This window comes from Clavelina lepadiformis, chromosome 3, assembly GCF_947623445.1.
Source record: "Clavelina lepadiformis chromosome 3, kaClaLepa1.1, whole genome shotgun sequence".
Lineage (NCBI taxonomy): Eukaryota > Metazoa > Chordata > Ascidiacea > Aplousobranchia > Clavelinidae > Clavelina > Clavelina lepadiformis.
The window spans coordinates 1,924,911-1,938,311 of NC_135242.1; the positions used below are offsets into that span (position 1 = coordinate 1,924,911).

The 13,401-nt window shown below is 35.7% G+C and overlaps 4 protein-coding genes across 5 annotated transcripts in view; 1 reads left to right on the plus strand and 3 right to left on the minus strand.

Moving 5' to 3' along the window:
* Nucleotides 1-3,761, plus strand: LOC143449232 (thyroxine 5'-deiodinase-like). Of its 2 annotated transcripts, XM_076949345.1 has the most exons (5): nucleotides 35-1,902; nucleotides 2,081-2,159; nucleotides 2,252-2,377; nucleotides 2,811-2,999; nucleotides 3,196-3,761. In XM_076949345.1, the coding sequence occupies exons 4-5, from the start codon at nucleotides 2,917-2,919 to the stop codon at nucleotides 3,452-3,454; spliced, it is 342 nt and encodes a 113-aa protein (XP_076805460.1). In that variant the 5' UTR covers nucleotides 35-1,902; nucleotides 2,081-2,159; nucleotides 2,252-2,377; nucleotides 2,811-2,916; the 3' UTR covers nucleotides 3,455-3,761. The 2 variants fall into 2 exon arrangements, with proteins under 2 accessions (XP_076805459.1, XP_076805460.1); XM_076949344.1 differs by lacking the exon at nucleotides 3,196-3,761 and having other exon boundaries at nucleotides 1-1,902; nucleotides 2,811-3,001.
* Nucleotides 3,716-13,401, minus strand: part of LOC143449209 (uncharacterized) — an 18,263-nt gene continuing 8,577 nt past the window's right edge. The window contains exon 2 of the transcript XR_013114535.1: nucleotides 3,716-3,951. The gene's annotated coding sequence lies outside the window, so the exon portion shown is untranslated. The remainder of the gene's footprint in view (nucleotides 3,952-13,401) is intronic.
* Nucleotides 4,532-9,352, minus strand: LOC143449198 (uncharacterized). The gene has a single exon (XM_076949299.1). The coding sequence runs from the start codon at nucleotides 9,350-9,352 to the stop codon at nucleotides 8,015-8,017; it is 1,338 nt and encodes a 445-aa protein (XP_076805414.1). The 3' UTR covers nucleotides 4,532-8,014.
* LOC143449224 (uncharacterized) overlaps nucleotides 10,531-13,401 on the minus strand; it is a 30,223-nt gene continuing 27,352 nt past the window's right edge. The window contains exon 2 of the mRNA XM_076949337.1: nucleotides 10,531-10,666. Within this exon, the coding sequence (XP_076805452.1) occupies nucleotides 10,658-10,666 (9 nt within the window). The 3' untranslated portion in view covers nucleotides 10,531-10,657. The remainder of the gene's footprint in view (nucleotides 10,667-13,401) is intronic.

The following is a 13,401-nucleotide window of genomic DNA, read 5'->3' on the forward strand; positions in this document are numbered from 1 at the left end:
AAGGTGTAACGATATTTAGCTCACTGCAAATTTGTTTTAGTAGACCAAGATCAATGTATTCTCTTGCTTTGTATAGGCCAGTCATTTTTTATTTAGGCCAGCATTTTGTTTATGACGTAACACTAATGACTAAGAGTTAGTTAACAGCAAGTCAACGCAATTTCATTGCTAAGACAGTAAGCTTTAGCTCAGTTTAGTCTACTTAAATACGCTGCAAAACGAAACGATGACATCTAATGCTAGCAAAATACGAAAATGTGAAGATGAAAACAGAGGTTTTAATTTTGAGGCTCTCTGGTACTTGTATTTTCTGCAAATGGCTCTTCCATTGAATACATTTGCCCACCTCTGGATAGGCCTACTAGCCAATCGTTTTAGTTATGTCATAATGCGCATTGTTTGGTCTGATGCTTAATTCATTCGCTTTTAAAACGTGGTCAGTCAGTCAGTCATTCCACTTTCGAATGTTATTGCGTGAGCAACTGATGCAGCACCATCAATGACGCCATCGAGGATTCCTGGCACATCTTAAAAGAGAAGTTCCGGACATATTTACAATCCACTGTGTCATTCACAGACAGCATTTAGCTGCAAAGCATCTCAGTGGCAGATTGCATAGTACTCTGCAAGCTATTTTATCAGAGCAATGAATAAGATCAAAGCCCATCCTTTGAATGACCGCATATTTCGCCAACTTTGTCATGAGAATGAAGAAAAATTTGAACTGCTCTTGCTACATACAGAAGTCCGGTGGCTTTTAAAAGGAAAATGTCTACAACGCTTTTATGACCTCGATGATTCTGTTATTGATTTCTTTAAGTTTAAATTATTGGATGAGAAAGTGAGTTCAGATTTGGAAAGCAGAAGAGCAGACGTTGCTTATTTGTCTGATATTTTCAAGAAATTAAATGAGGTCAACATTAAATTGCAAGGAACCAAAATGTGTCTCATCAAAGCAAAGGGAATAATAATGGCATTTATTAGCAAATTAGATTTCTATAAAAATTGTTTACTAAGGGAAGACTTAAATCAGTTTCCTAGCTTAAAAGCCGTAAAGAAAAACCAAATCGATGATTCATGTTTGTCAGACACTGATCTAGACTGCTATTCCTCTCATCTTCAAGCATTGAAAGAAGAATTGTTGATCAGATTTCAAGATATCAAAGAATTAAAAATACCAGAGTGGGTTGTAAATCCATTCCAGGCTGATGCAAACAATGCTAATCCAAATCTAGTTGAAGAACTTATAGACTTGCAAAATGACTTTGAAGGAAAAGTGTTGTTTCAGCAGATTGACTATGAAGCTTTCTGCCCAAACGAACAAGTTAAATATCCTCATATTTGGGAAAAAATCAAATTATTACTGTCTGAGGCTCTTTTTATCAAATATTGAACATGATGTACTTAAGTTGGCAAGTTCTCACCAGGCCCAAGGTAGTCATTAAATACATTTTTGTATATCAACCATTCTCTTATTATTACTCTCATTAATATATTAAATAATATCGCTTCTACCAAATACAAGCCAACCAGATTGGTGATTAAGCCGGTTGACAGACTATGGAAACCTCTGAAAAGGGGCGCTGGGGAAAAAAGGTTTAGAGTAAAAACCACTGGTTTAGAGTAATCAAAGTTGAAAAAGATAACACTGTTTAGTGGACGTGCACTTATGTCATTTAAGCTGAGTAGAAATTAAGTTGACGGTAACTCCATATAGAGCTGGTAACAAACAATTTTGTCTTTGAGAGTTTTACAAAAAACTTTTGAGCGAGATGGTGCAAGCTTCAGGCTGGAAAGACTGGATTCCAGTACGGTTTTTCAGAAATTTGTGGTTTTTCCTGAAAATGTCCTTCTTGGAAGTGTACGCAGACAATGTCAACTGGTTCAGGAGCAAAATGAGGAGTAAGAAAATGCGTCATGTTCACACATAGTACAAACAGCCTGCTTAAATAAACACGAAAAGACAAACGTACTCTAATAACTTCCATTTGCCGTGGCAGGTGAAATGTCGAATATTTATTTCTATTTATGCAGGCTGCTTTTGATAATACTGTTTCTATATTTGCATTGTTACTTACAGGAAAAGCTCCTTTAAGCGGAAGAAATCGCGACGTCAAAGAAAAGACAAATGTTAATTTTCAAACTCAGCGCATTATGAAGCAAGTGTTGAGTATTTACGCCATGATTGTAATCTAAAAAAAATCTAATGATAGTTTGGCAAAGAAACTTTAAGCAATTCTTTTTCCTGCAGTTCGTTTAGTGCTCTAAAGATGTTCTTCTACAAATGCATGTACATCGACATGTGTCGAAAGGCTCGTATAGATGGGAAAGCTCCCAACGCAAGAGTTTTAAAGTATGACACGAAACAGGAAATCAGGTAAAATGCGTGAATAACCTGGAGCAGGTTCAGCGTTGAATACTTTATGGTGATGTGGCATATCTTTATCCTCGGACTGGGAAAAGTCTTTACACGACTTAAACGCGGAGATGATTCCTTATCTTTCGAGCACAGAGCCGAGTGTTTTTAAATATTTAACTTTTGCGAAAAATATACCTACATATTATTCAAGCGGGTGGTTTTGGAAAGCTTTTATTCCTGCTATCTACTAAGGGGCCTGCATAAGCTATAGTAGCCTATCAGAGCTACAAAATTTTCAAAAAGCAGTTTTGATGACTAACAATATTACCACGACACCATCCCAAATACAAGCACTGCCATACGCACGGAAAGCTCAGAATCTAATGTTCCAAATGAACGTAATTTTGCATCGCTTGTTGAATTGTAATGGGCGCGGTTTTTGTCCCTTTAGTTTGCTGGACTTCATGTGTGCTGGGAGACCTCTAGTGGTAATATTTGGTTCCTGTTCCTGACCCCCGTTTGTCAAAAGTATAGAAGAACTTGGCAGGATTTCGCGGATGTACAAGGACAGGGTCGATTTTGTGGTCGTCTACATCGACGAAATACACGCCCTTGACGGCTGGTCGTTCGAGCAGAACAAGTAACTGCAATTCTTTTCCAATTGACCGCTTAGCTATTATAAGTTAGTGATAAAGTATGTCATTCAGCAAATAACCAAAATATTGACTAAAATAAATGTGCGATAATTATGATGTTTATGTCACCTTCATATGAAAAATTTCCTGGTAATAAGTGCGCCCCGAGATTAATTTAAAAATAATAATTTTTCTTGGCAGGTTTAAAATAAAGACGCATCGTGCAATTGAAGATCGTTTGTTGGCGGCTGAAATTTTGCAGAGCTTGGATGACTTTTCTCTCCCGCTTGTGGTGGACACGATGAAGAACGAAGCAAACCTCAACTATGGAGGGCTGCCAGAGCGGATGTGCGTGGTACTAGATGGAGAAGTGAAATACATCGGAGGGATAGGACCTTACCACTTTAACATCGAAGAGATGATAACTTATTTGGAAAAAATTGTAAAATCTCCTCAATAATTTTTAACTCATTCAACCAAATCATTTAATTTAAAATTTTATGCCACTGGGAAAACTAAATTACTTTCTATAATTTAGAATAAAATCGTGGGTTGGAAAACATTTGTTCCAAGTGCTTTTTGTGGAGTTTAATGACGAATTTTCTGTCACTACCATATTTGGTAACAGAAATATCCGATAAGCTGCTCCTCAAGATTTATTTGCAACAAATTGGCAGGTTCCTGGGTTGCTTTGATAGTTATTTTGCTAATCACTTGGCTCTGGGTTTAAAAATGGTTTAATAAACGCCTAAAACTGCTATAGCTGATGAATAGCATGGTTGTATTATTTATCAAAAACTCGCACAAAAGTTTATTAAACTGCAGTTGAAAGTGTGACTTGTGGGATAAACCACTGTTGACAGAGTTGAGCTTTAGAACTGCGTGGTTATCTGACTTATCAGAACTTAGCCGTGACTAAGACTGTGTTCTGCATCCACTCGGGTTCTTTCAAAGAATCTGCAAACACGACACTGATTACTGTTACGTACTTGAGTACTATACTTCTATAATACTTTTGAGTACTATACTATATAGTACTATACTATACTTCAGCATTATATATATTGATTATAAACCACAGGTCGGAGTGTACTTCACAAAACAAACAAAGGACTAAACCTGACAAAGATTAGTAACGTCAACTCATGAGTAACCAACGTAGGTTGGTTGAACAGAGCGAACTCTACGAGCTTAGACGTAGAATCTCTCACTGAACGCTTTCATGGCGTTTAAGATGATCTTTCAAAGGTTGTTTTTGACGAAAGCTTTCCCCGCACTGTTCACACTTGAATGGTTTTTCTCCCGTGTGCAGACGAATGTGTTCTGTTAACGTATGTTTGCAGGTCAAGCCCTTTCCACAGATGCTACAGAGAAACGGTTTAGGACCGTTCTTGTTTTGTTACAATTTTGTTACAGAATGTTGTTCAAAAATTGTCAAGAATAACAAACAAAACCAGTCACTGCAGCAGATTCTATGGACTTACTGTTTGCAGAAGAAGGATTCCTTGAGCTTAATTACGCCTATCAACTCTTCTGAAACATTTATAACTGAACTTTATGCAAAGAAAAGAAAATGAGTAAAGCACAGTCTTAACCATAAAATAAAAATACATAAAACTGAACATCATAATTATCAAACTGTCAAGCATTAGGGATGAAGTTGAACAGTCGTACAACTACAAATTTAACATTTGAAAATGAATGTTTGCATTGTTTATTACATTTATTAAATATTGTACACAATTCATGTCAATGATGTTATGTGTGTACAAATGTTCCATCTAACCACTCCGTTTTTTCACCAGTGTGCGTCACTTTGACCGAAATCGCTTTTCACAGATTTCGCAAATCCATGGTTTTTCTCCGTTGTGGCATCTCATATGGGTTTATAAGCAGGTTCCAGAAGACAGCCGTTTAGGACATATTGGGCATTGGATTGGCATCTCTTTAGTATGTATACGAAGATGTCGCTTTAATTTGTATTCTTCTCGGAAGCGTTGTCCGCAAGTCACACACGGCCAAGGTTTGTCTCCAGTGTGCGTAAGCAGATGTCTATTGAGTCTGTATTTATGCGGAAAAGATTTTTCGCAATATTTGCATGTGTATGGCTTAATAGTGCTGTGTAATTGCTTGTGTATAGATAGATATCTTCTCTTGACAAATGATTTATCACAAGCATCACAAATAAACTTTTCGTCATTCAAGGTCTCATCGTATTTTAGTGGCGTCTCGCTTTCCTCAAGCAACTTGCATTGCATTTCAGCAACAAGATCAGCTTTACCAAAAGAAATTCTTAAGTGTTTTTTTGCAGATTCTTTCTTGTCTTGATTGCATTTAGATTTTACTTGAAATGATTCAATGGAAAGTTTCTGCTTTTTGGTCACACTTTTAGTTGTGACTGCATCAATGGCAAGTTTATGATTTTTGGGGACACTTTTGGTTGTAGTGTTTTCGAAAAGGTTCTTTTTTGTTTTTCTATCAGATTTCTGTGATGGTTCTGATGGTTGTTGTTCCAGAACTGATAAAGGGCTCTTCTCTAACGATAACAACACAAGATGAAAAAGATCCAGATACGGAGGAGCACTGTTTGGCCGAGATGCTGGGATCCAACTCAGTGTGTGGGGGATCTGGCATCACAAGAATCTGTTGATTCCCATGAGATAAACATAGAAGATCTTGACTTGGTTCATCTGTGGTGTTAGTTTTTCCTTCTTCGGTTAATGGCATCCTTTTGTTTGCTTCTGCTTTAAGTTGCTTCAAATTTAATTCCTCGATTTTTTCTTCCATTTTTATAAAATCCTTCTTCATATCTTTTCTAATCGATTTCAATTCTCGCAAAATCAAGTTTCCTATTGCCTTCATTATAACATCATTATCAACTTGGACACCAGCTATTAAAGATTCCATATTTACTTAGAAACAACCTGTAAAGAAAAACAGTAAGTGACAATTAGAAATTAAATGTTACGATTTAGAAAACAGTAATGACAACAATGTGACTGGAGTATCTTAAAGTGTGATAACAAAAACCAGTATTGTGAAATCTTCAAGACTAGAATTTGAAACTATTTCCTTATTTCTTTAACGTTCAGTTAGAACTCAGACCAGGAACTTTATACTATAAATTGCTTTCAATATATACAATGTCTACTTGTACACAACCTGAATGACACCCTGCACATTACAGCAAACTGAACCAAATAAACTAAAACTGCAGAAACAGATAAAAATAAATTCATACCACATCTAGATAATTAACAGACAAGATACAATAGAAAGATGAATAAACTGTTTACAAATTATTTTAAGCTGGCAAATTTGCCAAAAGATCTATTTGACTATCTCAATTTGTATGGCCATTCTACCAGTATAAATTCTTATATGCTTTACAATTCAAACCAAGTGCAACTATGCATTAACCCCCGCAATAAGGACAGAAGTTTTCCAGTACAGGTGTTCACTGCTGATATCAGCCATCAATCTTGTGATTCGTGAAAACCATTTGTGACAGATCTGGCATGGATAAGAGTGCAAGAACAAATGAGTCTGCAACTTTAAATTGTGTTTGATGTAGTTACCACAAAAACTGCAAAAGAAAAATTTGTTTGTCTTTTCAAGCAATGCACGAATTATGATTTTGTTGGTATTGCTTTTACCACTTGCTGTTTATTTATTGAAATGTTATTCATAGTATCGTGGCATTCTTCATGTGATTTTCTGTCAACAAAACGTTTGGAGAACGGGCACTTTTATTTGTGATATTTTCCTTAATCTACGTTTGAGGGTGAGAGTCTCCTTTGTATAGCATCTTTAACTCCAGAAGTAATTGCATCACTAGATTTGGTTTGGGAAACCTTCTTCTCAGAATAAGTTTCCTGAAAACAAATGTTGATACCAGACTCTGCGATTGATGGCTGGGAAATTTCTTCAAACTGCATTGCATTGTGCATGATATCAACTTTCTTTGTTTCTGCAAGAATCTTTGAAGCCATATCGTCCATATTTTCTTGCACTTTGGCAAATTCCATCTTCATACCTTGTCACATTGACTTAAATTCTTGTAAAATGGCATTAACGTGACAGTTAGTTTTGAATCCAGCATAAACTTGTGTTGTACCAAGGTCACGCTCCATAGTTCACGTTAATAATGAATGAAACTAATTACAAGCTACTTCCTGAAAAATTGGTTGGTTTAAAAAACAAAAATGGTACAATCAATGATAGGCGCCGAATTAAAGGGATACAGGACCGCCACATCAGTTGACGACTTTTACTACAGGGAGGCGGCAACCAAATTGTCATGCTCCAATTTTATCACAAACACATCTTGCATAACATCAGGTAAACTACTCAACATAAAACTACAACAAATTTTAGGACTCTATCTTCAAAATTTACTACAAAGTAAAGAACAGCAGTGATTTTCACATACAAAAACAAAAAGATTCCCTGTTGTTTTAAAAAATGCTTCTAAAGACTTCTGCGTAGTTTCAAGATGCAAAGCACACAAAGTCATCTTAAATGACATAACACACCATAAACAGTGGTACACATACACACAACATAAACAGTGCTCATATCACTTAAAAATCATAGGGCAATGGTGCTAAAATAGATAGTTAAATGATCTTGCAAATCGGTGCTTCTGGCATTGGTAAGGTTGCTTTTCAGTGTGAGTTATCATATGAGTTTTCAAATTGCTGGTTGGGGTAAATGACTATTGACACACCTAGCATTGATAAACTTCCTGAAAAAACAAACTATTTGCCAAAAACAACCACACAGTGAAAATTTATGTTTCATGAAACATAAAAAGTTATTGATAAAACATGAAAAGTGGACAAATAAAACACAAACAAATAGATGCAGCGGCTGGATAAATGGTTTGTAAATGTTTTTCAAGGCTAAGTTTTTGTCCAAAGACCTTTTCAAAATATTTACATTGCCCCAATGTGAGTTTTAATATGAGTTAATAATTATCACTTCAACCTAAATGACTTTTGACAAAAAATAAACTTTGTTAAGGTTGCTCTCCAGTGTGATTTGTCATATGAGTTTTCAATTTGCTGCTATAAGAAAATGACTGCTGGCACACATCGCATTGATAAGGTCGCTCTCCAGTGTGGATTCTCATATGACTTTGCAGATTGCTCTTTAGGGAAAATGACTTGTGGCAAACATCGCATTGATAAGGTCGCTCTCCAGTGTGAGTTCTCATATGAATCTTTAATTTGCTGCTTTGGGTGAATGATTTGCTGCACACATCGCATTGATAAGGTTGCTCTCCAGTGTGACTTCTCATATGAGTTTTTAAACTGCAGTTTTGGGTGAATGACTTGTGGCACACATCGCATTGATAAGGTTGCTCTCCAGTGTGATTTATCATATGACTTTTCAATTTTTTGCTATAAGAAAATGACTTGTGGCACACATCGCATTGATAAGGTCGCTCTCCAGTGTGACTTCTCATATGAGTTTTTAAATTGCTGTGTTGGTTAAATGACTTGTGGCACACATCGCATTGATAAGGTCGCTCTCCAGTGTGGGTTCTCATATGAGTTTTTAAATTGCTGTGTTGGTTAAATGACTTGTGGCACACATCGCATTGATAAGGTCGCTCTCCAGTGTGAGTACTCATATGAGTTTTCAAACTGCTGCTAACGGAAAATGACTTGTGGCACACATCGCATTGATAAGGTCGCTCTCCAGTGTGACTTCTCATATGAGTTTTTAAATTGCTGTGTTGGTTAAATGACTTGTGGCACACACTGCATTGATAAGAACTCTCTCCAGTGTGAGTACTCATATGAGTTTTCAAACTGCTGGTAACGGAAAATGGCTTGTGGCACATCTCCACAGAATCGCTGCATTCTTCATCTGAGTTTCTTGCAACACAGCTTTGTGGTTTAACAATTTTGACTGTGGCATTTACTCCATTCTCTGATTGAGGAGAAAAATTATTTAACATGGATATACTTGGGTCATCAATCTCAGTCTGTGAAACCTCATATTCTTCCAACAGCAAAGGTTCTTCTTTGATAGCTTCAACAAGAGGAAAGTCTGGTGCCTTTTCGGAATAAACTTCCTCAATATTAAGGCTGATATCTGATTTTATAACTGTTGTTTGCAATGTTTCTTTAACTGGCATTGCATTGTTCATGGTTTCAGTTTTATTTATCTCTGCAAGAAGCGTTGAAATCACATCTTCCATGCTTTCTTCTATTTTTACAAATTCTATCTTCATATCTTGTCGCATTGATTTAAATTCTTGTGAAATCATATCACTGATTGATTTTAACAAAGTGTCAACTTGCATACCAACTGGTTGACAATCCATTGCCTGTTTGGTGATTATCATACAACTTTATAATCTATTTGCTGAAAAAAAATTAAAATATTTGAAGATTTTCTTGATAGCGGAAAACTGATAATGATAATGTGTAACGAAAACTGTTGAAATAAAAATAATATATCTAAATAAATTTTCTCTAAAATTGCTACACAGTAAAGAACAGCAGTAACTGTCACATACAAAAACAAAAAAGATTCCCTGTTGTTTTCGAAGAATGTTTCTAAAGACTTCTGCATATTTTCAACATGCAAAACACACGAAATCAGCTTAAATGACATTACAAACCAGTTGGAAACTAAACTAACCCAAAATTGGCACACACCATAAACAGTTCTCAAATCACTTAAAAATCTTAGAGCAACACATTTATGAAAGTTCTATCCGAATTAAGTGTTAAATTCTGTTTGATGTGATGTTGAAAATCACTGATCAATGACCATTGATTTGATTGAAAGTTTTAGGTTCACTTGAGATCTTCATATCATAGTATTTGTATTAGTGAAAACTATTCCAACTGTTTCAACAGTTTCGTTTATGATATCATTGTTTAATTTGATGATGATTAATAACGTTTCAAATTACCTTGCTTGGTTGAGTTTTCAACCTGGTTAAACAATCGTTTTAATGTAAACAATGCCTCAGCGAGATGCAATAAAATTGCTTCACACACAATGCTTCTAGACAGTACTGAATAAAGAATTCAAGGGAAAAGAAAAACAAAATGCAACACATAACGGCCATAGGAGTCTTAGGAAAACACATACTTGTGATCAGATACTAATGGTAGTGATGTTTCTTCAGTGGGACATTGCATTGTTCATGGTTTCAGTTTCCTTTGTTTCTTCCATCTGCATATCAAATTGCATTGATTTGAATTCTTGTGATATCATATCACTGATTACTTTGAATAAAACATCAACTCGCATATTATCTGGATGACACTCCATGGTTTGATGGTGCTATTATTATCGTAGTACTGTAGTCAAATGATCTAGCAAATCGGTGCTTCTCGTTAATGACATGTTACACGCCTGGCATCAATAAGGTTGCTTTTCGGAGGGAGTTATCATATGAGTTTTCAAATTGCTGGTTTGGGTAAATGACTTTTCACACACCTCGCATTGAAAATTACGCTCTCCAGTGTGGATTCTCATATGATTTTTGAAATATAAGCTTTGGGAAAATGACTTTTCACACACAATGTATTGATAAGGTCGCTCTCCTGTGTGAGTTGTTAGATGAGCTTTGAAGTTTGTTTTGTATTTGAATGACCGTTCACACAAATTGCAAAAAATGCTTGGTTTTGTTATTTCAAACAAACAACTTGCAGTGGATTTATCAAAAAACATTTCTACAGAATCGCTGCATTCTTCATCTGAATTTCTTTCAACACGGCTTCAAAGAACAATCATTTTAACTTTGGCACTTACTCCAACCTATGATTGTTGAGAAAACATTGTTGAAATGGATATACTTGATCGATCAGTTTAAGAAACATCCCAATGCTGCAACAGGAAAGGGATTTCTATAACAGCTTCAGCAAGAGGAAAAACTGACATAGTCTCTGAATGATCTTCATGAAAAAACAATCTATTTGCCAAAAACAACCACATAGTGCAATTTTATGTTTCATGAAACATACAAAGTCATTGATAAAAGTGGACAAATAAAACACAAACAAATGGATGCACCATCTGGATAAATGGTTTGTAAATGTTTTTCAAGGCTAAGTTTTTGTCCAAACATTATTTCAAAATGTTTACATTGCCCCAATGTGAGTTTAAATATGTGTTAATAATTGTCAATTCAACGCAAATGAATTTTGACAAAAAAACAAACATTGTCAAGGTCGCTTTCCAGTGTGAATAGTTTCATGAGTCCGCAAATTGCTCTTTTGAGAAAATGAATTTTGACATATATGGCATTAATAAGGTCGCTCTCCAGTGTGGATTTTCATATGAGCTTTTAAATGGTTGCTTTGAGTAAAAGACTTGTGACACACCTGGCATTGTTGATTTTGCTTTAGATTAGAAAACAATGAGCGGCAGGCAATATCGGTCATGAAGTAACATGCACAATGTTGATTAAACAATTATCAACTCACTATATCATTCAAAACTAAAAATATCGAATGCTAATTGCCAGCTACAATCATGCAGTGGATGCTTTTGGTTATTGGAATAAATATTGTTGAGACTATTGAAATGGAAAGTCAAAAAACCAACCACAAAGTTTCAAAAACAAGATAAAAGATAAGGAAATGTTTTTTAATGCTGGAATTATGCACAAATGCTTTTTAAAAGAATTTAGATTTCCATGTTCGTGTCCCGAACAACAACTCAAAAGGAGAAAGCAAAAAATGAACAAAACCACATGTTGTAACAATGATGCTTACGTAGTTACCAAATCCTAAATCCCGTCTGTATGTAATTTAAGTCCATCTAAGCTATATACAAAAGCAAGAATTATCCGTCATATTAAAGTGATTCACACTTGAAATTTAACAAATTATGGTAGCAACTGTATTCCTTAGTACAGGGGTCGGCAATCCCTGGCCACTTGTGGCACGCGAGATGATTTTTCATGGAACGGCAAATCATTTGACGTGCACATTATATCACCTAAAGAAAGCGCAATTATTGCATCACTATCAGTATTATTGCATCACTAACATTATTATTACATCACTAAAACTATGATCATTATTGCATCACTAACATTATTGCATCACTAACACAAGGGCTAACTAAATGATTAGACTATAAGAACAACTTCACACCAGAAAACTGGTTTTGGCTGGCAGCAGTAACCCAACCAGTTAAATTTTACATTGGACTTGATCAGCTAAAGTCACCAGACCTTGAAAACGCTGCATTTTCTCCTTGCTGTTTTCAGTGTCGCTCGATCTGCTAAAACACACAGACAGTTTCGATATTTGCTTGAAGAGATGAACAGTGCATACCATGATGTGCCCCTGCACTGCAGTGTCAGGTGGTTAAGTCGCGGTAAGGTTCTCTTGAGGTTTGTTGAATGTCTAGTCGAGATAGGGTCTTTTTGGCAGGTCAAGACAAGGTATACCCTGAACTGGAGGATAAAAAGTGGTTTGTAAAACTTATGTTTCTTGCAGATATCACCACCCACCTTAACGAACTTAATCTTCATCTGCAGGGCCCACAACAAACGCTGATGAAGCTTTTTGAGGCATGGAAAGGTTTTGTAGCTAAATTGGATATCTACACACGGGACATCCAAACTGCAACTTTTCGCTACTTTAAATACCTGAAGGTTTTCTCAGTGGATCACCAAGTCAACATAGTTCAAATTGAAATGTACATGAAGGATCTAACGTATCAATTTTGCAATCGATTTCAAGATTTTCAACATTTTGGTTCATTATTTTCTTTTCTCGTCAAGCCCGAAAGCAGCAAAGACTTGACCTTATCTGCATTTGAATGAATGGACATCGAAGAATTCCAGATGAAGCTGATTGATTTCAAAGCATCCTTTTTGTGGACATCGAAATTCGTCAAATTGCGGAAATCGCTGGAAATGATTGAAAACAAACAAACAAGCATTTTGACATGCTGAGAGTCTTTGCCAGAAAAATTTAGCTGTCTCAAGAAGATGTCAATAGCTTTGTTATTTGCATTTGGATCCACTTATTTGTGTGAACAAATATTTTCGCACATGAATTTTATTCTCAGTCCACATCGCATCCGACTTACGGAAGATCATTCGGAAGCATGTGTTCTACTTGTCCAAATATAATCCTAATACTACAGAGCTAAGTAAGAAAAAGCAAGGACAAGGATCTCATTAAAAAGTGATTCTTGTGACTGCATTCGATGTTATCCAATAAAATTAATAAAACAAATCTGTCTCTTGTCTGTTAACTCAGTCAACTTTACTGTTTAATCTTCACATCAGACCAGTGCAAAACCAAACATAAAAAAAGGTTTGGCACGCGAGTTGTTGATATGTTGACATTATTTATAAACTGGCACACTGCATACGAAAGGTTGCCGACCTCTGCCTTAGTAATTTAGAAGAAATCC

What these genes read in the sequence shown, in the direction of transcription:
- LOC143449232 (XM_076949344.1), top strand. Translation starts at nt 1,773, where the DNA reads ATGGTGCAAGCTTCAGGCTGGAAAGACTGGATTCCAGTACGGTTTTTC. An exon ending in CAAACTCAGCGCATTATGAA is followed by an intron (nt 2,160 to 2,251) that starts GCAAGTGTTGAG and finishes TTTTTCCTGCAG; the next exon opens with TTCGTTTAGTGCTCTAAAGA. An exon ending in GACACGAAACAGGAAATCAG is followed by an intron (nt 2,378 to 2,810) that starts GTAAAATGCGTG and finishes TTGTCCCTTTAG; the next exon opens with TTTGCTGGACTTCATGTGTG.
- LOC143449198 (XM_076949299.1), bottom strand. Translation starts at nt 9,352, where the DNA reads ATGATAATCACCAAACAGGCAATGGATTGTCAACCAGTTGGTATGCAA.